The following is a 24,293-nucleotide window of genomic DNA, read 5'->3' as shown; positions in this document are numbered from 1 at the left end:
ACATGGCGTCATGGCGTCATTTAAAAAGAAAATCATAAATACTTCTCAAATACTGGCATCAGTAGGCTGTCCAATCCCCGTAGAGCTCCTGTCATGTTCTTGAAATAAAATCACTTTGAATCACAGTCTGTGCTATTGTTGAGCCCGAGGAAGCTGTAATGCAAAACGCATTGTCTGTCATACAATTGTACATTTTGCAAGACTGAACGAATACATTTCTTCCATAATCACCTGAATATGGTAACGTTAGGTCACAGAATATGGCGTATTTTCTTAAACATGTTAACTCTGACCATTAAAGAGTGGAGTGCTCAAGTAACAGTTGCATTTCGTGTGTGTGTGTGTGTGTGTGTGGTGGGGTGGGGGTGGGGGCTAATCTCAGCGGCGCCACCTTAAAAAAACAGTCTCGCGGACCTGTCAATCTAGACGAACCAGACAGACCCTGGCTAGCGGCCCTGTTGTGAAAACTACTACGTTATTGGCCGACAGCGGATTCCCTGTGAGACCTGACCGCCTATTGGTTGCAGCATGTCGAGACACTGACGCGCACGACGTCTCCCGTCTATTGTTATTGTGGCGTGCGCGAGGGGAACAGACAGGATGCACGAGGAGACAGTAGGGCTGATAAAAGGCTAAAACAACCGAGAAACATCAAGCTAGCACAGTGCAACGTACGAGGAATAAACATTAGCTCGGTCCATTACAGGCTTTAGAACAACGAGCCCTGGAACGCAGAGCAGTACCAGGTCTGATGCGAAGAGTATGAACACAGATAGCAGCTCTGGTCAACACACAACACGTACAGCTATCTAGAGTACAACAGCGATCTTTTTGTCCAACTTCTTCTCTCGACTCTGGCTGATGTGTAAGTACAAACTATGTATCCCCATCTCGTCCTTCTCCTGCCCTCTCCAGCGTTGCAGCCAGATAGCCTGACCGAGAATATGAGGGGGAAGTCGGTCACATTAGCTTGTTATAGCTTACTGTAACTTGCTTTTATTCGCAACAAATGTTCGGTTCCGCTGCCTCAGTCTTCTAATGATACCGCTCATACATCTGCTCTTTATATGATTACCTTTGTTAAACTTCAAGCAGTCACACAGACAAGTCCTCGTACAAACAGAAGTTGTGTCTTAAATGTATTTATTTGTCAGATTAGCTGGGTCGCGATCCTGTTGAGAAAGGGTTCGGGTTCTCCGGTACGCATGTCAACCGGTCTGGGATGTCAGTGAAGTGAATGCACGGCCTGGACACTGCTCAGGTTGTGAGGCACATATGGTCGCATCTGCAGACCAATCACCTTGTTGGGATTTTCATTTGAAGCATGAGGCCCTCCGGGTATCAGATGGGTTTTAGACGTCAGGGCCCGCATGATAAACAGTATGTTTAAGAGGAGCGTGCGTGTGTGTGTGTGTGAGTGAGAGTGTGTGAATATATGTAGCAACAGTTACCTGTGACTGTCAGCATAAGGCTGTTTGTTGTATCAGTTATTAAGCTACAATAAAATGACCATGTTGCAGGAAATAACTGATCGCCATGTACAGTATGTTTGGTTGTAAATTAAATATTTTATATATTATTTACAGTATTGAAACAAGCTTCCATGTTCAAATGAGGTACATGTACGTGACATGCATGGTAGGCTGTGAAGTCACTACGTACATTCACATACTGTAGCCTACTGTACGTGACTTAAGTTTTTACAATGATACAATTGTTCTTATTATTCAATTCATTTTAAGAATTATAATTCAATTTGATACATATTTTAGTCTTTGGAATATCAGAAAATAGTAAAAGAAATGCTCTTCACAAGTTCCGAGAGATGTTGTGTTAACTATCATGGAGTCAAGACTACATTCACACTGCAAGCCTTAGTGCTCAATTTGGATGTATTGCTCAGATACTTTTGGCTGTCCACATTATCTTTTAAATGAATGTAATCTATTTCAGATCACAGTGTGAACTGGTCACGGTCCTCAACTGACCCACAGGCGGAAAAGACAATAGCAAAGGCATGCAGTCAGCGTAAACAGAGGGCTTATGTGCAGGTCACAATATGACCCCTTAATACTTATGAGGTCGAACACTTCACCGCCTACCTCCAAGCAGCTGTCTTCCATGTTGGTATTCACAGAGTGACTCCCGCCAACGTAGAATTGTGATGAATGCAACCTGGTGTCACAGAATACGTGAAGTGACCACGACCTGTTGACGGGGAATTACGTGTTGGTGGCACGTCATCAATTAGGATCCTTTTTCGTGATGGACACAAATGAAACGCATTTACGTGAATATGCAACGACCAGAGCTAGTGGCGTAGTATTAACAGTGAAAAAGACTCTTTCCAGTGGGCAGAAGGGAGGTAAACAAACAAACACCGTCAACCATGGGTTCACAAAGAGAACTGGATACAGCACTGGAGCCGGGCTCTGCTCGTTCTTATCAAAGTTGCTCACTGGTGCATGAAGCTAAAACAGGTTTGATTTCCGAGTATAAAATTGAATGTAAAAATTAAGGAAAATAACTCTAACATTGTTGTATTTTTCAAAGTTCCATACCAAAATTGAAACTTTCAATTTCAATTTTTGGGGGGGAAACGTAATTTGTTAAAATTACGTTTCAGCAGTAATGTCAAGAGGTCGTGGTCATGTCACGTATTTCTGTGAGACCATGTGACGTAAAAGATGCATGAATTTCATGCATCTTTCATGCAAAGTTAAATAATTAAAATCAGGCTCAAAGTCAACTCAAAAAGTAGCACTGTGGAAGGGCCATGTTGGATGACTTTATAAACATCAACAGGTCCCATGTTCACAATCACTTTGCGAACATATGACACCTTTCTATCTCCGTTCTTAGGTTCTGGTCAGATTGAAGGCACTTACCATTTGTTTCTCAAATCCGATCTTTAAGACAGACTGTTGGCACGGTTATTTGAAAGTCATTTGGTCGTATTTGTGTGTCCTGACATCACCCAGCTATCTGCATGGATCTGCATTCTGTGGTAACGAGGTAGGCGTCAGTAACTACCTACCTATGCTGGTGACTTTCCACGGTGAAACATGAGAAATAAAAATTTATCATTTAGCCCTCCAAACAATTGCTCTGCAATCACACTCCATCAAACAACAACAAGAAAGCAGCTGAGGAGCACAGGTAGCTGTACGTTGTGATGTTCCATGTTGCAGTCATGGCAGGCATCACTGCGGAGCAAGAGACCTGCTCTCTCTAAGGTTTCCTCCTCTTTTCTCCCTTTTTAAGGGTTTTTTGGGGGAGTTTTTCCAGTTCCAATGTGAGGGTGAAAGGACAGAGGATGTAGTACGTGTACAGATTGTAAAGCCCTCTGAGGAGAATTTGTGATTTGTGATTTTGGGCTATTCAAAATTAACTGAATTGAATTGAAAATTGAATTGGTGCCATCTGGTGGGGACGTGTAGTCCTCGGGACCTTTTGATGAAGATAGGTGGCCTGTTGACAGGTGTTGTCTTCAGAGTATGTTCAGTAAATCAAAAACGGTGTTGCTGATAAGAGCTGCCGTTTGTTTTAGTGCCATCTTTAATTTCCTTTTGTTTAGTTCACATTTTAAACATTTTCTTTGGCACCCTTGGAATCTCTTGTGTTCAATGCCGTAAGATATCCTTCAAAAATAGCTTTGTGTGTTCCGGTAGGTTCCTTTACGTCTTGCCTGTATTGAAGCCCTTCCACCAAAGGGCCAGCAGACCATTTATTTCAGTGCCTGTCCACAGGCAGTCGTTCTCTTACATGTTGTCCTCGTAGCACTCTGCTCGTAGCAGCATGGATCCTGCCCAGCAGGCTGGACTGAGGCGCATCTGTAGGAATCTGATTGGAATCTGATTTCAAACGAACCTCCAAATGTTGTTCGGATGTGATTTGGCTTTTTTGACTTTTCTTGTCCAGACTTTCTAAAATCAATCTGGATATTCCAAAAGAATGTAGGGCTGGCAGTCTGAACAATGCCTCAGTGTCTCCTCTTCCATTTGACTTAGCACTTCATCAAAGTGAAATGACTCGCCATCGGCCTCGAAAGAACTCATGCGCTAATGCTCCATTGCACTGAGCTTTGTTGAGTTTCCTTAGAAGAGTCAGCCGCACACAGGTACAGAGACATCATGGCTGATTGGATCAGATGTACATAGCCGTGCATGTTTAAGGGTCATTTAGCCTAGCAAGTACCATTACTTTGGATGATGAACAAAACAGTATTATAGTATTATATATTCTGGTTGTCTGAAAAAAGCCTGAGTGAGGTCATCAAGGTTTGATGTCTGTTTGGATTTGGAGACCACTAATTTATAACAGAACTCAGCAAGGAGGGTCTAAACTAATACTTTCATAACATAGAGTCCGTGTTATTAGAGCTTTACCCGTACCAGGGACTAAAATAATGTGACCATTGTTGTTGTATGTGGTCTTGCAACTTTGAATATAGTAAATGATTTTAATACAACTGGCAATCTTTAATAACTGTTGGATTTTCACACTTAACTGACATCCACTAATTCCCGGTCTCCCCACTCTACTAACAGGGTCTGATTCAGAGCTGGGCCATCATGATGCCAGTGAACTCTCTGGTCACTCATTGGCTGACCAACTTAATACCAGGTAAGGAGGACAGCAAACATGTATGACAGCAATACCAAGTAATACCATCAATTGACCAAAACTAATAGCAAGGTAGCTATTACCTGATATGCCTTTTACACGTTGAGCGTTCTGAATGGATGAATTTACTTGAGCTGTCCTGTGGAGCTGCTTGACTGTAGTTAGAAACTGTGAAATAACAATAGTGTATTAGAGAATTACTATAAGGTATAACTGCTTGTCTGTGAACTGATATTGATCAAGATACAGGAAGCAGCAGAAATGATACTATGTTGGCAGATAGATTGATGGAGTCCAGTCTCACCCCATACCTTGATCTTCCTCAGCAGATGGAGATTGGAGATTGTAGCTCCATATTTCCTATATCCTGAGCCTTCTGCTGTCTTGGTTCCTGGCCAAGATTGCCAAGGCTGCCTAGTATATGCAAATATGGACTTTTTCTGGAGATTCTTTAAAATAATTGTCCAAAGCGTGAAGTAATAATGAGATTAAAAAGATTCACTAAATCAAGAAAATAGCAGAAACATGTGTGTGTATGTGTGTATCAGTACCTGTACAGGTGTTTGTGTATTTAGCTCCTACATTAGACCCTCAGTCATACAGTGTTAGTCGTTCTAAGGGCAAGGAATTATTCAAAATGATCCAATAATTAAAGTCTTTACAGAATGATAATAACACAAATATAGCTCCAAGTGGCCGTTCCGGGTACACGCCCTTTTCTTTGCTCAACAGAAGGAAATAGCTCAATTGCCCAAATCAAAGCAGCAGGCAGCAGCAAGCGGGTTTGTACGACCAAAGTCACTTCAGCTGGTTTAATTCTGTCTAAGGTGTTGTTCATCATGACAATGTATGCAGCCTTTTAGTAATTGAATCAGTGTACCATCAGTCCTGTTTCTTGGCATTTGGGGAAATGTTTCGACAGCTTAATTAAAAATATCGAGCAAGTTGGTGATGTTTGGACAAACTCATCAAATTATTGCCAAATTTGTATCAGGCCATTGCTCATGTGTGGAACTGTCACGGTATGTTTCAGTTTGTTGGCGTTAGGTCTGTTAATGTGCTGAGCATGCCCATTTGAAGTTCATCGGTCAATATCTTGGAAAACAAAGACAATATCAACATGCTTTTGATAACTTTTGATAAGTACTGATAAGTAGTAAGGTGGCCATCAGACCTACAGTTTCAACAATTCAAAATGGGGGAAAATGGCAAACTTTATGGCCCAAGAGGCTTTTTTGTAGAGCACATTGAGCTGGATATGTGTGTCAAATTTCAAGTCAATCGGACTGTGAGGACTGTGGCCTATCCCAAACGAAGCTTTTGCTGACATTTGGGGATTTCCCTCAGTAAATATATGAGTTTCTCTGATCTGTTATGTTTTATGGGCGTCTGTGGCTTAGGAGGTAGAGCGAGTCTTCCACTAATCAGAGGATTGGCGGTGATCCCTGGCTTCTCCAGTCAGCATGTCAAAGCGTCCATGGGCAAAACCCCGATGCATGGTAGCCTTTGCCATCAGTCTATGAATGTGTGTGTGAATGGGTGAATGATGTAGTGGATAGACTTAGTAAATTAACTTGCATTTATATAACTTTTTTCCCGTCTTCCGACCACTCAAAGGGCACTACATGCTCAAACATTCACACACTGATGTCATGCAAGGTGCCACCTTCAGCCCATCAGGGCCTAAACCAATGCACATTCACGCACACTCACACACTGATGGCACAACCTTCCGGAGCAATTTAGGGATCAGTATCTTGCCCTTAGAAACTTCAACATGCGGACTGGAGGAGCCGGGGATCCTTCTGATTAAAGGACGACTCGCTCTGTGGCTCGGAGGTAAAACGGGTCATCATATATGTATGTATATATATAATATATATATCTATATATAATATATTTAGATATATATATACATTTTATTCTCTGTTTGGGCTTTTGTTTTCTTTAATAAAGCAGGAATTATGGTCTGGTGAAATGGGCTCGTGAATGAGTAGTGTCACGGGGCTCAATAGCATTAAACATGTTCGTACAGCCTGCGGTTTCCACACCAGAGTACAGTCTCATATCCGCAGCTATAAATATAGCAATCGCCGTGGCTATGTTTGGTTCGTAATGTGTACAGAACCGTGAGCCTCGTACCGAAACAGTTCCATACGAATATGTGTATTGTTACACCCCTAATATATATATATATATTAGTGCTGGGCAACGATAAAAAATTTTAATCCCATGATTGTTTTGCGATTAATCGAATTGTTATGCGCGAAATTCAATAATGAATTCAAAAGTAGTGTATTGTGCACTTTTATTTTAAAAGTACTGCTATATGAACAAAAGTGCAATAACATTTGGTTTGCAAACACTTTAAACACATAAGGTTCTTGTTAACAGCAGTATTCCCTTTACACAGTAGCAGTTATAACACAGTTATAATGATTCTGACAATAGATATTCAGCCGGTGTTCACAACTTTATTTTCATGTGTGTAATAGATGTAATTTGAAATATACACCTTGAAAACTGCAAACCTATCTACTTTTGTTTATGTTTGTTCAATTCTCAGTAGCGATAACTAAATATGCTTACATATTCCAAACAAAAAAACTTTAAAAACTCTAAAAACATTTGGTCAGACACATATGCAACGCTGATTACTGTAATATGTGTGGTATTTGTTCTAAATGTACGTTGGTACATAGAGCAGTGATTCTTAACTGGTGGGTCGTGACCCAAAAGTGGGTCGCGGACCCGTTTTCAGTGGGTCGCGGGCCTTTGCCTGACAAAAAAAAAAAAAAAAAGTTGTGATTTTATTTTGAAGGGCATTTTTTTTTGCAGCGGAATTATTCCTTCATTTAAGGCACTTGTTCAGTGGTGCAGGAAAAACACCGACCAATGCGTTGTGAATCACATCACGTGATGAAGTTCAGCCAATCAAATATGAGTATTCTGACAAGTTTCCTGACTTGAGTGAGATGTACACACACCGTGACACACGGGGAGAGACGAGGATACAGACAGCAGAGCAGGACTGTTGAGGTGTGAGTTGTGAAAGTCAAATCATAGGACGATCTCCAAAAGAGAGAAATATCCAGAGAGACCAGAGTTATTAGACTCTGACTGGACAGACTCATAGAGGTGAATTCTTCAAACACTAATTTCTCTTTTTGGAAGATGAGAAAAATATAATGTTGTAGCTTCATCACTTCGCCCTGAATGGACTGAGTTTAAAGCTGCAGCGTAATTCAGTGAAAATATTTTTTCTAAATTGAATTTCATTACGTAATTTATTTTTTAATCCAGCTGTTATTTTACTTGGAATGAGAAGAACATGTATTCATGTATTTCTAATCCATCCAGTTAAATTTGAAAAATGAGAATAATATTTGATAAAATATAATTGATGTGTGCTTCCTTTATTTGATTTGAAAGTTGTTTACAACACAGAGACGTTACTACTACTAGACATCTTGAATATAGATATACTCAAATTATATATATATATATAAAAATGAGATATATATATATATATATATATATATATAATTTGGGTCCCGGCTTGTCATTAAGGGGTGATGGTGGGTCCCGCAGCCAGACCAGTTGAGAACCACTGACAGAGGGTGATAAGAAGCTGTACAAGGAGGGACTTAGGACCCAGGGGAATGTAGGTGAAGCATGCGAACCTGGGAAGTTATGCTAAGAGTTGCAGTTAAGAGCAGTTTGTTCTCACGTGCTTATATGTTTATTTAAATACATGACAATATGTATTTTAATATTGTCACGTTTGAGCCTGTAACGAGACGATCGGGCACGTGTGCGTGTGTTTGCGCATGTGTTTGCGTTTGTGCGTCTGCGTGTGTGTGAGGCAGGAGGGACCGATGGTGACGGAGTGTAGGAGGGGTTCCGGATCGGGCGTGTCACCGGGGGAGAAGGGAGAGACGCCACGCAAATACAGCTGTACAAGCTGCCCGGTTCTTGTGTTAAAAATGTCCGCTTAACAATAAATAAAAGAACTGCGTTAACATGCGATAATATGATTGTCGGCGTTAATTAATGCGTTAACACGATAATAATGCGTTAACTTGCCCAGCCCTAATTTATATATATTAGGGCTGGGCAACGATTACAATTTTTAATCGCATGGATTTTTTGCGATTAATCGCAATTAATCTCATTGTTATGGCAAAGTTCAATAATGAATTCAAAAGTAGTGTATTGTGCACTTTTATTTTAAAAGTACTGCTATATGAACAAAAGGTCAATAACATTTGGTTTAAACACATCAGGTTGTTGTTAGCAGCAGTATTCTCTTCACATAGCAGCAGTTCTATCTCTTCACTATCTGTGCTCAGTGTGTGACTGTGTGTGAAACGGTCCACTGCTGTGCAACAGGAATAACATGTTTCAGCACGTTTCAGCAAAAATGTCTGTCTTCATGACAGTCATGGCACGTGAATGCAGCTTGACTGTTCATCACTATAATGCTGTAACTCCGAGGTAATGATGGTTACCCAGCGATCAAAGAATAAAGACACTTTACCCACAATTCAGGTGTATTTTCCCTTAAACTCACGAGATGCAGCATGTTTTATACTTAATGTGAATATAATTCATACTTTGTTGGCATCTTATTCTGAAAACCGGATGTTCGTCTGAAGAAACCGGATGTTGTCTCACGTTAATCTTTCCGCTAACTTCGCTCGCTCCCGATCTGTGCCGTTTGAATGCGTTTACCGTGAATGTCAGCATATAGGTGCACTAACATGTAGGGCTGCAACTAACGATTATTTTAATAATTGATTAATTGGGTGATTATTTTTTCGATGAATCGATTAATCGGATAAAAAAAAAATCAAAAAACAAAAAAAGCATTAATTTCCAACCCTTTATTCAAAAACAGAACTGATCTTCAGAAAGTGCACAACAAGGTTGCTCCTTGAACATCCCTGAGCTGAGTCCGTTCAGTTTTTCAGTTCAGTTTTTACATTTGTTAAATCACTCTATGCATTAAACATTCGTTACATATTGATTAAACATTTTGTTATATAATGATCATTGGTTACACTTTAACTATTGATTTCTGAGTATATACTTGTGCTTTTATATCCTGACTTTCCCTTGAATATGCAAGCATGTATCCGAGGCAGCTCTGTGAGCTCAACTCTTCTCGACAATGTGAACAAAAATATGTATAATTTTGTTTAAAGGGACCTGAGCTGTCAGAACAATAAATAATTTATAAAAAATAAAGAAAAATACAAATCAGAAAACTTAACCGGATTTGTTTGAACGTCAGAACTTGTTCTCTACACTACACTCACAGACTGAATCATCACCGTGGTGCTCCCATGCCATATCATGTCGCTTTTGCATATCTTGCAATGAACACACTTTTTCAATTTATTAAGTGTGAAATGCTCCCACGCCTTGGACGACTTAGGTCGTACTGATTTCTCTGCCTCCGCCATGTTTCAGAACAACGTTACAGGTCCAATGCTCTTTCCTCTGTTGTAAATTGTTTACTTTTATTGTGAAGAGCATGAAAACGGAAGTGATTTTACTGTGAAGAGACAAGAAGTAGCATGATACGTGCTTATTCACGACAACAATGATAACGATAAGTGAAAACCTAACGTATATGTCGGGTGCAAGAGCGTGGTCTGTTCACTGTAACAGTTGTTAAACTGCAGTTTTCAGGAAGTAAAGTGTTCCGTTCAAAACCAGACGTGTCTTGGTCGTCATTAGAAGCTCCACTTCACAACAACCTGCGCTGTGCTCCGCTCTGTTTTTCCTTTTTTTTTTTCTCAAACATCTCCGCGATTTATTGAGTGGCGTAATAATAATAATTTGTAATCCTAGTTTGACTTGGTTATAGTGAATGCATTGGGTGCCTTCCATTTCAGCCCATCATACAATATTTGTCATTCGATAATTAAGATGTACTTGAAATGTGTTCTTTTATTTTTGTTGTTCACGTGTTTTTCTCCATTGAATGGTATATTTGACACTGAACTAGTTCATCTTTATCTCAGTGATAGTGTCCAAATGAGCATAACATATCACTGGTATGTAAAAACTACATGGACAACAAGATAGATGTAAATGTTGATCAAAAGCTTATTCCCTTCTGCTCATAATAAAACAAGTAAACAACTCAAATGTTGACACTGTCAGGTCCATTCTCCATCCATTGTCCGTGGTACCTTTTAAGAATTAGGATTTGGGAGTGACGCGGATATGAAAGCTAGTTTATCCGTCTTTCCTTCACAAGCAGGAAAATTATTTCTCTCTTTATTTGAGAAAAGTTCATATTTGTGTTGTCAAATTTCACTGTGACCCTTAAATTCTGTCTCTTGTGTTATCATATACTGAATGCAAGCAAAACTACAGAGCAAAATCACACTCTTTCTGATTGAACCAATCTATGAACTGTCTGAAACAATGGATTTTTGCGGCCCCAAATAGGCCCCAAAAACAATTGCCGCTCCCCTTGGGGCTAAGCCCCCCTTTCTGTGAATCCTAGAGACGCCCCTGGTCTGGACAGTCTTTTTCTCTCAACGCCTCAATAGGTAGATCTTGCCTGTCACCAAGGCAGAGGTCGGGGATCTTGGGCTTAAAAAGGTTGGTGACCACTGCTCTATAGGAACCACAAGTAATCCTGAATTTAGGGAGAATTTACTGTGGGCTCCTCAAAATATGATGGTGCCTGATCATTTAGGGTTTTGTAGATTTAAATTATTTTTTCTTGATTTACAGAGAGCCAGTGCAGAGATGCTGATATGGGATTAATATGACCTATTTTCTAAACATAACACACCCTCCTTCTGTGTCTTGTGGCAGCAGCATCATGTCAGTGAACCCTCCAAGCAGTAATGACGCCTGCCTCAGCATCGTCCACAGCCTCATGTGCCACCGGCAGGGCGGAGAGAACGAGGGCTTTGCTAAGCGGGCCATTGAGAGCCTGGTGAAGAAGCTGAAGGAGAAGAAAGACGAGCTGGACTCGCTCATCACCGCCATCACCACCAATGGTGTCCATCCCAGCAAGTGTGTCACCATCCAGAGGACACTGGACGGACGGCTGCAGGTCAGTGCACCTCTAACAGTCCACTTAACTTTCACTGTCCACTTCTAGGTCCACCTTCTTATCACATCTGTGCATTGGCACGAGGATTTCTCTTTAATGTCTCTTAAATATTGAATATATCCCTTGCTTTCAGATTTTACAGTTTTTATCTCACGGTTTGATTTGTATTGTTATGATCACTTTTCCATTGAAATTTAATATTCAGTGTCTTTTTTACATGAATTCAGTCTGATCTTAATACATCTTGCGTGTTTCATATATTCAGAATATTAATTTAAAAAAATTGAAACCTAGGAAGGGGTGGCGTTGTGTGGTAGGGAAGAGTTACTGAATGGCTGGGTAATTACTGCAGAAGTGGTGAGGAAGACAGCTAGGAAGGTACTTGGTGTGTCATCTGGACAGAGAAAGGAAGACAAGGAGACTTGATGATGGAATGTGGAAGTACAGGAAAGTGTACTGAGGAAGAGGCTGGCAAAGAAACGTGGGATAGTTAGAGAGATGAAAAAAGTAGAGAGAGAGATAGAAGAATACTTTGAGGGGCTGGTGAATGAAGAAAATGAGAGAGAGAAGGGTGGATGATGTGGGGATTGTGAATCAGAAATGCAATGAATAGCAAGGATGAAGTGAGGAGAGCTATAGAGGAGCTAGAAAAAGAGGATGAAGAGTGGAAAGGTTGGTCCAGATGACATTCCTCCTCCATGGAGATGTTTTGGAACAATGGCAGTGTATCAATGTATCTGTCCAACCAGAGAGTTACATCCATCCATCCATTATCTGTAACTGCTTATCCAATTCAGGGTCGCGGGGGGGCTGGAGCCGATCCCAGCTGACACTGGGCGAAGGCAGGACTCAACCTGGACAGGTCTCCAGACTATCACAGGGTCAACACATCGAGACAGACAAACATTCACGCTCACTGTAGAGTCATCAATTAACCTAAGCTGCATGACTGTGGGAGGAACCCGGAGAAAACCCACATGACAGGGAGAACATGCAAGCTCCAGAAAGAAGTGGAGTTTGGCAACAAAAATATCAACAACCTGTTACTATGAGACCAGGACTCATCACAAAATAACATTCAAACCCATGTTGAGCTGTGGGATGTCTTGATATGGGATCAAACCAGGCCCTCTTTCTGTGAGGCGACTGTGTTAGCCACACACAACCATGCAGCCCAGAGAGCAACGCATTCCTTTAGATTCTTATTTACAGTCATAGCATCAGAAATTGCAGAATTATAATCTGTGAGATTTTAAAGTTGTACTTGATTATAAAATAGACAAAAGAAACAAGACTCTCCTAACTAAATGTATGAATGCATCTTTAAAGGAACAGAGGTTGGTAGATGTATGGGGAGAAATTGAGATCATATTTACAGCTGGGATCTGCACAAGATACCAGACTGTAAAATTGGGGTGTTGGTTGTCTCAGATTGTAATTCAATCCACTGTTCATTTGACTCATCCACAGGAAAACCACTACCTCGAGAATTAATGTCAGCATATTAAACAACACGACAATAAGTGAGCAAATTAAAATGGAAATAAAGAGATGTGTCTCACTATTCTATGGTGTCACCTCACTAGAAGAAACTCAAATGAACAATGTATCTTCATTTGGTTGATTCATTAAAAAAACTTGGAAACTGAATATGTAACGACTCACAAACCTCAACTCTTACAACAAATAAAGATCACTAAATAGGAAATAGATCCTTTTTGGAAGATTTGTGAAGCAGGAATATTATGAAGCTGGCCGTAAAGCGACTAGGCTATAGCTCAGGAAACAGACGGTAACTGTGATACACAGGATCAAAGACACATGGTCACATTGTACTGAGGTATAATGCTACACAAATAGAAAACACATGAATTTTGAATTACAAAATGTATGTTGGCCTACCCGGAGCCTTCCACTTAGCACTTACTTAGCATCTATTGTATTCATACTAGCTTATTGCACTTATTGTTTTCTCATTAGTTTGTGGCACTTACTGCATTGGTTTGTTTTCTGCACTGTACGTTGGCTCTGGTTTATGCTCTTAGATCAGGGGTGTCCAAACTTTTTTCACTGAGGGCCACATACAGAAAAATATACCAAGGGCTGGGCCACTCAGGTCCGATCGCCTCACCCCTAGTGTGTTAAAGTGAGCAAAATCAATCAAATTTGGTTCTCAATGTGCTTTTGTTCAGATTTAACAGAGATGTTTGCTCACGTATGTTGAGCCGAACAGACTCATTATTCAAATAGAAGGGAGTTGAGAACAGCTCGATGTCTCTCTCAATGAGAGAAAAATATTGAAAGCCATGGCAGCTGGTGGAACATGTTCTAGGTAGGGCTGTGCCACATCCAATCAATTTCAGCAAACATCCCAGTATGATTTAATGCTAAATAAATTAAGGTATCAAACACGTATTGCTACTTTGCAGTTAAATATTTAACATTTATTCCAACATGAAAAAAAGCAGAAAATAACACTTTGACAAACACGTCAGGACATCTTATTTACAGCTAGTAGCTTCGCATGTACTGCTTCCCTTTCCTGCTAGTCTGCTGTCTGATTGTGAGGTCAGGCTGATCTGATATCAGCTCTGCAGTTTCTCCTCAAATAGATTCAGCTTGGGGCATTCTGCCCCAAGCTGAATCTATTTGAGGGCGCTGATTGGCTAAATTGTATGTCACACATTTATATCTTTAATCAGCAATTGGCTAAACTGCTTCACTGCTCTTTTGGGCAGTTTCTCCAGCGCCACAGAGCTGCTGAGACGTGCACACGCAGAGAGGACATGCAGGAAAAGCATATATTTACCGCAGACATCATATTTCACACATATTACTGGGTGATTCCATATTTCAAAAACACAAATATTGACAATTTGTATAGTTTATTATTATTATTCATTTTATTTTGTTTGTTGTGGCTCAAGGTGGGGCGGCGCCCTATCGCCCTCTATTGACCAGCCGCCACGTAAGCACTGACTGAGTTCTGTCATGAGAGACGTTATCACGGACACGTATTTCCCCCTTTTAGCAGAAAGGTTGGCCTTTGGAAAAGCACATTTGACTTCGGACTGCGTGGGGAAGTGCGCAACATTGAAGTTGCGTAGAGTGCCCTCGTGCTCGAATTATGTTGACAGTTTTCACAACCGTGTTCATCACATCGCCAAGCTGGACTGTCTTAGCACAGAGGGCTTCTTGGTGGGTGATACGCTGCATTTGAAGAGCCTCACCTCCGCTCTCTTGCGCTCGCCTTTCATAGCTGGAGCCCTATCTGTGTTATAACTCCACACAGCTTGTCCCATCTTGTCAATTGCATCTGACACAGCTTCAAACATGTCCTTACCTGTTGTTGTGCTCTTTAGACTCCTAAAATCAAGCAGCTCCTAAAGCAGAAATGATCGTCAACTCCCCGCAAACAAATTAACAGCTGTGCGGTGTCTGTGGCATCTGTGCTCTCATTATATGCAATGAAGTAAAAAGCAAAAGCACAAGCTTTATCTGACACTTGATGGTTTAGGTTAGCTGACAAGTCTTCGATTCGCCGCACAACTGTGTTTCTGGACACGCTAACGTTGTTGAATTCCTGCATTTATTTTTTGTGGAAAAGCTGCCTTGTTCAACACAGTATCTACACCTAGTGGTGAAACTAAGAAGTACAATACAGTCAAGCGCAAGTTTCAAGTGTGGGCCATATTACATTATATTTTTAGAAGTTGCTGCGGGCCAATTAAAAATGGACCGCGGGCCGTACTTGGCCCGCGGGCCGTAGTTTGGACACCCCTGATGTAGACAAATAATAATAAAAAAAGATTACAGCGGCAGAACTTTATGAAAGCTTTTCCTGAGAAAATATTATTTTTGGGAATTTATCCTTTTAAGATGTTGGGCCCATATGAATGTTTTGTTTATCTTGTTGAGGATGTAACTCGAGTGAACAGACTGAGATCGAGGCGTTTAGCTCAATTCAAGCAATAACATTTATTTGTAACAGAAGTATTATGTCCAGCAGTTAAACGTGCACGGACCTAGAAAAGTGAAAACTAAAAGGCGCTTAAGCAGAGTGCGCATGCATGTTATGGAGTGGTCTCACCGACGTCACGATCTCCTTAGTTACGAGGTCGGTCGGCCATGTTGGAGTACATACAGATCCTACATGGCGGCGAATAAACAAGGAAGTGCGGCGAAAATACCATACTTTGAATCACTGGATAGTGCATCAAAGGTTCACTACCTGGCCAAATTGAAGGTTATTGGTAACTTGGATCCCTATACGATGAGTGCAGATCGTTTCAGTGCCGATCCTACTTATCTTCCATCGGTAAACTACGGCAACATCTACACATATCTCGTGAACACCCCCAGTCCTTACACGAAAGACGAGCTGGAGTGCTACAAAGGGCTCGACGCTTATAATCAGTTTGTCAGTGGATGGGTCCCACAAGTCAAAGCAACGGTCGTCGACAATTCTCATCTCGTCATTGGAAGAGTAAATATATACAGATCTGGTCCGATATTTAGCAATATTCAATGTTTACTCAGTGCAAACAGACACGTGTGTTTGTTTACATTGTACATGCACGTCATTGTGTGCGTGTGTGTAGGAATTCACTTTCAACTAACTCCTAACTTCATCCCCCCCACACATATATATATATATACATATATATATACATATATATAAATGATCTGACGTTAAACTCATATCAAGCAATGCTGAGGCTGCATCTCTGTGTTTCGCCTGTTGTACACGCTCGACACGTCTCTGGTACCGACTGCTGTCACGGGCCGATGAAGCTTCGGTAACCTTCTCATGTCCAAGTTTTTATTTATATTTCCTTTATTAAATACTGTTCACAAACGAATTAGTAAATAAAATCACTGACCACTTATAAAGTGATCCGCACATACTCTAGTGTACGCCAAATTCCATTCCTTTATATCTCGAGAGATGCGTGACAGCCATTTCTCGCGGCGTTCGTGTCATTTCCTTGATGTGTAATGACCGCTGGCAAACGAAAGAATGATTTCTTGTCTCTATCAGCTCTGCTGCCACAACCAAAGACAGCACAAAAGTTCACCACCGATAGGTTATGCGACTCAGCCGTACATGCCAGTGGCTTTGTGTGTACTCCAACATGGCCGACAGCTAAACTATGACGTCACACGAGACCACTCCATAGGTTCTTCTGATGGAAGCCTATTGGTTAAAGCAAAGTTGCAGGCGGGGCTGTGTTTAGCAGAACAGCAGCCTGGTTGGCGCACTGGGCATCTCCACCCACACGGGCTCACGTCCGGATCCCGCCTTCTCTGGCTCATCAGTGTGTATGCATGTTGTTAACACTTAAGGTGCCGGAAAGGGTGCAGTTCTAAGCTATTTCGAAGTCTCTGTGTGAATAGATAAAGAGAACTCTTCTCCTACTCTAAGATGGCAGTTTCCGCCCTAATCTGGTGGTTTAAGCAAGTGTTTCTTTTCAGGGCCACAGTATCTGTTTCTATCGTGCGAACAGGCGCAGGAATGCCCTGCTCGGAGTATTTGACCTACTTACAGTGACCTCACAACTCCGCAATATAAGCTTACAAGTATAGCGCATATTATTTAACATTGAATGAATATATTTTATTTACAATCTCTATTGAAGATATCTGTGACCTTTGCCACTTATGACAAGGCTAGTGAGCCAAAAGTACAATGACGATGGTGTCACATGGAATCATCGTCAGTGATCAAGTTGCCAGTTATAAATGGCTGAGTTTGACTCGGGTAACGTTACCAATCCCAAGTGCTCAGCGACACTGGTGTCTGACTGATCTCCATCAGGCTACAGAATATGTGAATATTTACCATGGCAACAAGGGAGAAGTTATTTCTGCTTAATTTATCCAAACAAAAAATATCCCATAACATTTTATTTCGCCATATTTAAACAAAAAAGACAACAACTACCGACAGCCATGGTCCTTACAAGCTCAACAAAGGTGTTGTCCCGGGTTAGATTGTTAAAGGAGAAAAACACCAGCGTCAAGCTCTGAGAAACTACGTTAGCTCTGAGAAACTACATTAGCTCTGAGAAACTACATTAGCTCTGACAAACTACGTTAGCTCTGAGAAACTACGTTAGCTCTGAGAAACTACATTAGCTCTGAGAAACGACGTTAGCTCTGAGAAACGACGTTAGCTCTGAGAAACTAGGTAGCTAAAGTTATAGTTCCCTCAATGTAACGTTGTAAGTTATAACGAATATGTGCATCAGAAGGTATTTGGAACTATGAGTAGGAATGCCTGGGCGCAGTAACGTTACACCACCCTTTCAATGACAAGCTAAACGTACCTTAAACGAGCCATATCCCCATGATTACCGTTAATTACGTTATATGAATCTGGAAACTCCACGCGTCCATGAAATGTGCTGGTTGTGCAATGAACTTGTCAAGTAATGAGCCATTGTTCTCGGTTTATCTCTTTTTTTAAGTAACTGGGCCGAACATGGGGTAAGCTAACATAAAACAAGCGGCGGGGTTTGCATGAGGGTCCCCTAGACAGCCTCTAAGTTCCCGATGCATTTTCCAAATCAGTACGAATTTCTCCCAGTGTTCTGGTTGGTACCGGTGCTGGGACACAGTGTGTCAGGTGGTGCCAAGGGGCGCCTGATTTGCCCTTGACCTGGACCGAGTGTGAAGTAACCTCCTTCACCTCGTACGGCCCAGTCCACCTGGGGTCAGTCCACTTGCGCGTGTGAACCTTGACCCTGACCCAATCACCTACTTGTATCTGCTTTCCAGCTGCTGCTGCTTCAGGTACTGCTCGAGTCCTCTCGATCTGCTTGGAGAGAGCTTCAGTTAGAGAAGTTAGGGCACTCATATAGTCAGACATTTCAATCTGCTGTACATCCAGAGGTGGCATATGACCTCAATCTCTGGGTGGACCTGGCATCGGCCGGCCAGTCATGATCTCGTGTGGGGAGAGATGTGTTTCTCCCCCTTTTCCGGACCTCATGGCCATAAGGGCCATGGGCAGGGCCTCAACCCATGTTAATTTATACATATCTTGCGCACGTGGATTGACCGTTTTCCACAGCGTCAAGTTTTGATGAATGATACATCAGGACCTCTCTTTCACCCCCCTTTTTCTGGAAGAGTACAGCATTGAGTAGGCTGTGTCTTTCAGAAACATCAAGGTGGAACGGTAGGGAGTAGTCCGGGGACATGAGTGCGGCCGCATGTGCAAGTGCTTGCTTCAAGCGGGTGAAGGCTGTTTCACCCTCTGCTGTCCATGTGAGGTTGGCAGTAAGATTTCTGGTGCCCACTTCCTTCAACATCTCTCTGAGAATGGTGGTGTGGTGTGGTCTTGGATATGGGCTCGCAAGTAGCCGGTTAAGCCCAGAAATGAGAGGAGAGCGGCAACAGTGAGCGGTTGAGGATGTTGCAGGATGGAGGCCCTGTGCGTGTGTGACAGGCAGATCCCGTCTGATGAAACATTGCGACCCAAAAACAACACTTGGCGTCTGGTGAACTGCACCTTTGCACGTTTGACCTTGTAGCCCTTTTCGGCCAATAGAGTGAGGAGTCGGACAGAGGAATCGAGGCAGAGAGCTGCTGACGTTGCTGCCAGAAGCAGATCATCAACATATTGAATCAGGACTACCCCTTCTGGGAGGGAGAGGTCAGCAAGATGAAGGCGTAAGTGGTGGTTGAATAGGCCTGGGGAGCACCTGTAGCCCTGGGGTAGGGAGGCATACGTATACTGCTGATCATTATTCTTGTCATAGCTTTTTCCAATGTTTTCACCTTCTCCATCTCATCTCATCTCATCTCATCGCTCGCTCTGTTGAGGTGGAGCTCGTGTCGATGGTGCACCCTTCATCCAGGGCCATCTGGAATGCTCCTGTGAACACTCCTCCCTTTACTTTTCTCACCGGTGCTTGTATAAACAGATTATTAGGGGAGTATGGGGGAGGAACCGGAGGGAGTGCTGGATACAGGCCAGTTGAGGGCGCCAAGTTTGTTGAGGGTGCGGGAGGGGCCGAGGCCAGAGCTGCCTGTCCCGGTTCCTGTGCAGTCTTTTCCAGACCTACCGGGGCTTGTGTGGTAGGGGTGATGTCGAGGGGGGTAATGTCAAGGGGGGTGATGTCGAGTGACAGATGGGGCCTGGTTTTTTCTTTTCCGGACGACGTGTCCACCTGCATCCGATCCGTCATGGCCGTTCCTAGTGCCATCATTGCCACTCGCTGTTCCTCTTCTCTGTCTTTACGGGCTTGCTTCAGTGGGTTAGCGAACCCCCATCGCTTGGTTTGATTTGTCGTTTGATTTCTCTCTGCAGTCTGTGCTTGAGCCACTCGTTTTGTCAAATCGTTGGTAAAGAGCCGGAGGTTGTTGACCGACGGCGGTAGTGGACTGGCTGCCTTCCACCATCCCTCCTCTTTCCATCGTTTCATGCAATTATCCCAATGAATCTTGTCTCTTTTCCATGCAGTCTTGCCTCCGGTGTCTGTAAGTGCTTTTTTCAGTTTTGCACGCAGTTCTCCTGAATAGCCACCAGATGGAGCCACCGCTCCAGCCATGTCTTCTTGTGTTCTTCTTCTTCTTTTTTTTTCTTTTCTTTTTTTTTGGACGCAGTACTCCCGAATATCCACCAGATGGAGCCAAAGCTCCTGCCAACTTTTCTGCTTGCAGTACTCCTGAAGAGCCACCAGATGGAGCCAAAGCTCCTGGACGCAGTACTCCTGAAGAGCCACCAGATGGAGCCAAAGCTGCCAAATTTTCTGCTGCCCGGCTGACCTTGAACGAGACTCCTACTTTCCCTAGCTACTATCTCTCACCCTCCCTTCGGCTGCACCTGTTTTCTTATCTACTGCTTTCACTCCCTTCAGTCTCTGTGCCTCAGTCTCTCCACTGTCTGCCTGCTCTGTTTCGCTTTTTAATTTTTTACGATCCCTAACCAACACAATTCCCAATAAATCTGTAATATGTCTAACACTACCAGTAAAACTGACACATATATTCCTCAGCTTTCCTCAGTCTAACCTAGGGTTCGTGTTTCTGTGGTGAGTGCAAAGCTTGTGTCTCATGCGTGTACTCTGCTCCACTGACCGTCAAAAACTGACAACACACGAACCTGGTGGAAACTTCCAACTCCAATTGGCCTTTGCTCTCACTATCAACTACACTTCCTAAGTCTAAATCGATGTCTCTCTGAGACATTACACTGCACACAATCAACCCTACACTGCCACAGTTTTACAATTACAATTTGAGTCTGTCTCCCTGCGACATTATGTTGCACGCAATCAACCATACACTGCCGAGTTCTACGAATTACTCATACACAAACCACGTCTGGAAAAGATCTCTGCCGATCTGCGTTTTCCAGTGTATGCCTTCGTACGAACTCGGTCCCTTGAGGAAATAGCGATATATTGTGCACTCTCTGAATTTGGACCTGTGTCTCCCTGAGACCTTATGCTGCCCTCAATCAACCATACACTGCCTTAGTTCTACAAATACTCGCACACAAACCACGTCTGGAAAAGATCTCTGCCGATCTGCGTTTTACAGTGTACGCCTTGTAGGTCCCAGGAGGAAATGGCAATATCTTGTGCAGTCTTTTACTATACTTCTTCATGTTACTTCGTACTTCAACAGTTGCTATATACTTCATCCAAACTTTAGTTTGCTACGTCGTGTAAATCAACCTTGTGGCCTGGAATTCGGTCTTTCAGACCGTCATTGGTCAGCGTGCCTTAGCTTTCGCCTCGGTTGCGTAACCTCTGATCAGTCATCAAAACCTACACAGTGTGGCACATTGTCAACCTATACAATTTCACAATCCTCAGTTTCTGTCAGATCCACATACACACATGTATATTCTATGCTAAAACCCCCACTGCTGTCATAACAATCCTGTCACAATGCTACGTAGTTTATCTTTAGCAATTTAGTCAATGCAATTCATACTCACAACCCAGTACTCCTGATCAATTCAATTTAGTATCTATAGACAATCTGCAGAATTCATTTAAATAGGCTCTGCTTACCTTTTGAATTCAGCGCTGTTGATCAGTTTCCCGAGAAGAATCGCTCCGGTCGGCAGCCGGAATCCCCAGCCTCTCGGGAAAACGCCGTTTTTTCTTTCTGTTGACAGAAGAAACGTCTGTTACTCGATGAAAAGTCCTCTCAGATCGTTATCAACCATCCTCTTGCTACCATGTAGCTCTTATAGTTCCCTCAATGTAACGTTGTAAGTTATAACGAAGATGTGCATCAGAAGGTATTTGGAACTATGAGTAGGAATGCCTGGGCGCAGTAACGTTACACCACCCTTTCAATGACAAGCTAAACGTACCTTAAACGAGCCATATCCCCATGATTACGTTAGCTCTGAGAAACTACATTAGCTCTGAGAAACTACGTTAGCTCTGAGAAACTACATTAGCTCTGAGAAACTACGTTAGCTCTGAGAAACGACGTTAGCTCTGAGAAACGACGTTAGCTCTGAGAAACTACGTTAGCGTTAGTGACTGTTGCGTCCAGTTAACGTACCTAAAGTTATAGTTCCCTCAATGTAACGTTGTAAGTTATAACGAAGATGTGCATCAGAAGGTATTTGGAACTATGAGTAGGAATGCCTGGGCGCAGTAACGTTACACCACCCTTTCAATGACTAGCTAAACGTACCATAAACGAGCCATATCCCCATGATTACCGTTAATTACGTTATATGAATCTGGAAACTCCACGCGTCCATGAAATGTGCTGGTTGTGCAATGAACTTGTCAAGTAATGAGCCATTGTTCTCGGTTTATCGCTTTTATTAAGTAACTGGGCCGAACATGGGGTAAGCTAACATAAAACATTTGCACTCTCTCCAACTCTCTATTCACTTCTTGAACCTTCGGTGAACCTGCCAATAGCATATTTAAAGATGCAATCTACTGCTGGATAACAGGGAAAACATCAAGTTGTGAAGGATGGCATAGGATCACTGTGTGGCCCAATCATAGTGTAGCATATGGAGTGCTGAGAACACACATGGATCTTGGATATAACAGCTATAAGAATATTTAGATTCAGTGAGCATGACACAAAGACTATAATGATGCTGTGCTCTCTCCTCAGGTGGCAGGGAGGAAAGGTTTTCCTCATGTCATTTATGCACGGCTGTGGCGCTGGCCTGACCTCCACAAAAATGAACTCAAGCATGTCAAGTTCTGCCAATACGCCTTTGACCTGAAGTACGACAATGTATGTGTCAACCCCTACCATTATGAGAGGGTGGTGTCACCAGGCATCGGTAGGTCAGCTTCATACTTCACGCGTTTCACTTTCATTTTAATCACTGATAAATATTTGTAAATGTAGTTCGACAAACTTTTGAAATCTTTGCTGCTGATGCTTCATTGTCTGTATGATGTGGTTACTCAAGTGTTGATCTCATATTCTTCTTGTCTTCTCTCAGTTGGTCTCAGCCTTCAAAATACAGGTGAGTTCCATTCTACTGCACCACATCATGATTAAAGGACTCCTTGTTTACTATGTGATCAAACCGTGGGGCATGTTGACCTCCCTGTACAGCAGTTAAGCCATGAATTGTATGAATCCGACTGTTTGAATGCTGTCATAGCATTTGTCACAGTTAGGCTGTTTTCTCGTGATCAAAGGCAAAGTATAGATGATGTCATTGCTATTAAGAGCTATCACACCCGATGTATGATTGAAATCCTGTCCTGGAGAACATGGTTAAAGGAGCAAGTAGCACGTTTGACCATGTCTTATAGTATAGTTTCTAAACACTACGAAATGCTTCTGTCACACATGCACTTCGTATGTGAATAAGCATTGGAGTCAAGTCTAAGCTGAATGCTGTCATAACTTGGGATGTTAATAATGAACTGTTTAGCCGTTAACCAACAATATGAATTTTGACTGAATAATGCTGTCAGTTAAACAGTTAAAAGGAATATCAAATGTAAGAAACTGTCTGTCGCCTCGTTTCAGTTCTTGGACAGTGTTGATCTACACATAGACACTTTCACACAGCTAGCAGCGCGGCCCATTCTTCTTAAACAGCTAAGCGATAGTCACATGTGTCTCGGCCAACAACTTTGTTGTTTTTACTACCGTTCTATTTTTTTTATTTAAATGTTTGCATTTACAGATAAGGTGTCACCACTCCAGGAAAGAAAAGACATTATAAAAAACAGCAAAAACACAAATTCAGAGGTTTTAATTCTCTGGTGGATTCAGAGGTCTCCAAAAGGAGCGCCCAGGTCTCACAAAACTGAGCTTTGTGTTAAATGCATTGACTTGTTCCATTGAGAGGTGTTCTGTCAACAAATCGAGCCATTGTGACGTTAATTTGCGTCTGTATTTCCCGTTGAGCAATATTGTCCTTTTTTGCAATGGTAAAGGTGGTAAGTATGACTTTGTTGTATTTGTGTAGGTGACTGGTGTAATGTCTCCGAAGAGGCAGTGACACAGGACGGACCCAGGGCTTGTGAGATGATAGTGAATATGTTGTTCCAGAAGTTTTGTGTTTGCCAATTACAGTGCCTTCTGTGTTGAGTTCTGTGTGTTCTGTGTATGATAT

The 24,293-nt window shown here is 42.2% G+C and overlaps 1 protein-coding gene across 5 annotated transcripts in view; it reads left to right on the top strand.

Annotated features, from left to right (window-relative positions):
- Nucleotides 1–592: 592 nt before the first annotated feature.
- Nucleotides 593–24,293, top strand: part of smad10a (SMAD family member 10a) — a 39,260-nt gene continuing 15,559 nt past the window's right edge. Inside the window, exons 1-6 of one of the 5 annotated variants that reach the window (XM_079288215.1) lie at nucleotides 593–865; nucleotides 4,551–4,626; nucleotides 11,470–11,710; nucleotides 22,823–22,997; nucleotides 23,163–23,186; nucleotides 24,147–24,200. In XM_079288215.1, the coding sequence (XP_079144341.1) occupies nucleotides 862–865; nucleotides 4,551–4,626; nucleotides 11,470–11,710; nucleotides 22,823–22,997; nucleotides 23,163–23,186; nucleotides 24,147–24,200 (574 nt within the window). In that variant the 5' untranslated portion in view covers nucleotides 593–861. Of the gene's footprint in view, nucleotides 866–4,550; nucleotides 4,627–11,466; nucleotides 11,711–22,822; nucleotides 22,998–23,162; nucleotides 23,187–24,146; nucleotides 24,201–24,293 lie in introns of all 5 variants that reach the window. The other 4 variants (XM_079288214.1, XM_079288218.1, XM_079288217.1 and 1 more) reach the window with 4 other exon arrangements.

The sequence above is a fragment of the Melanostigma gelatinosum genome (assembly GCF_949748355.1).
Source record: "Melanostigma gelatinosum genome assembly, chromosome: 17".
NCBI lineage: Eukaryota > Metazoa > Chordata > Actinopteri > Perciformes > Zoarcidae > Melanostigma > Melanostigma gelatinosum.
The sequence above is the reverse complement of the archived record's forward strand: the minus strand, read 5'-3'. Positions and strand labels throughout refer to the sequence as shown.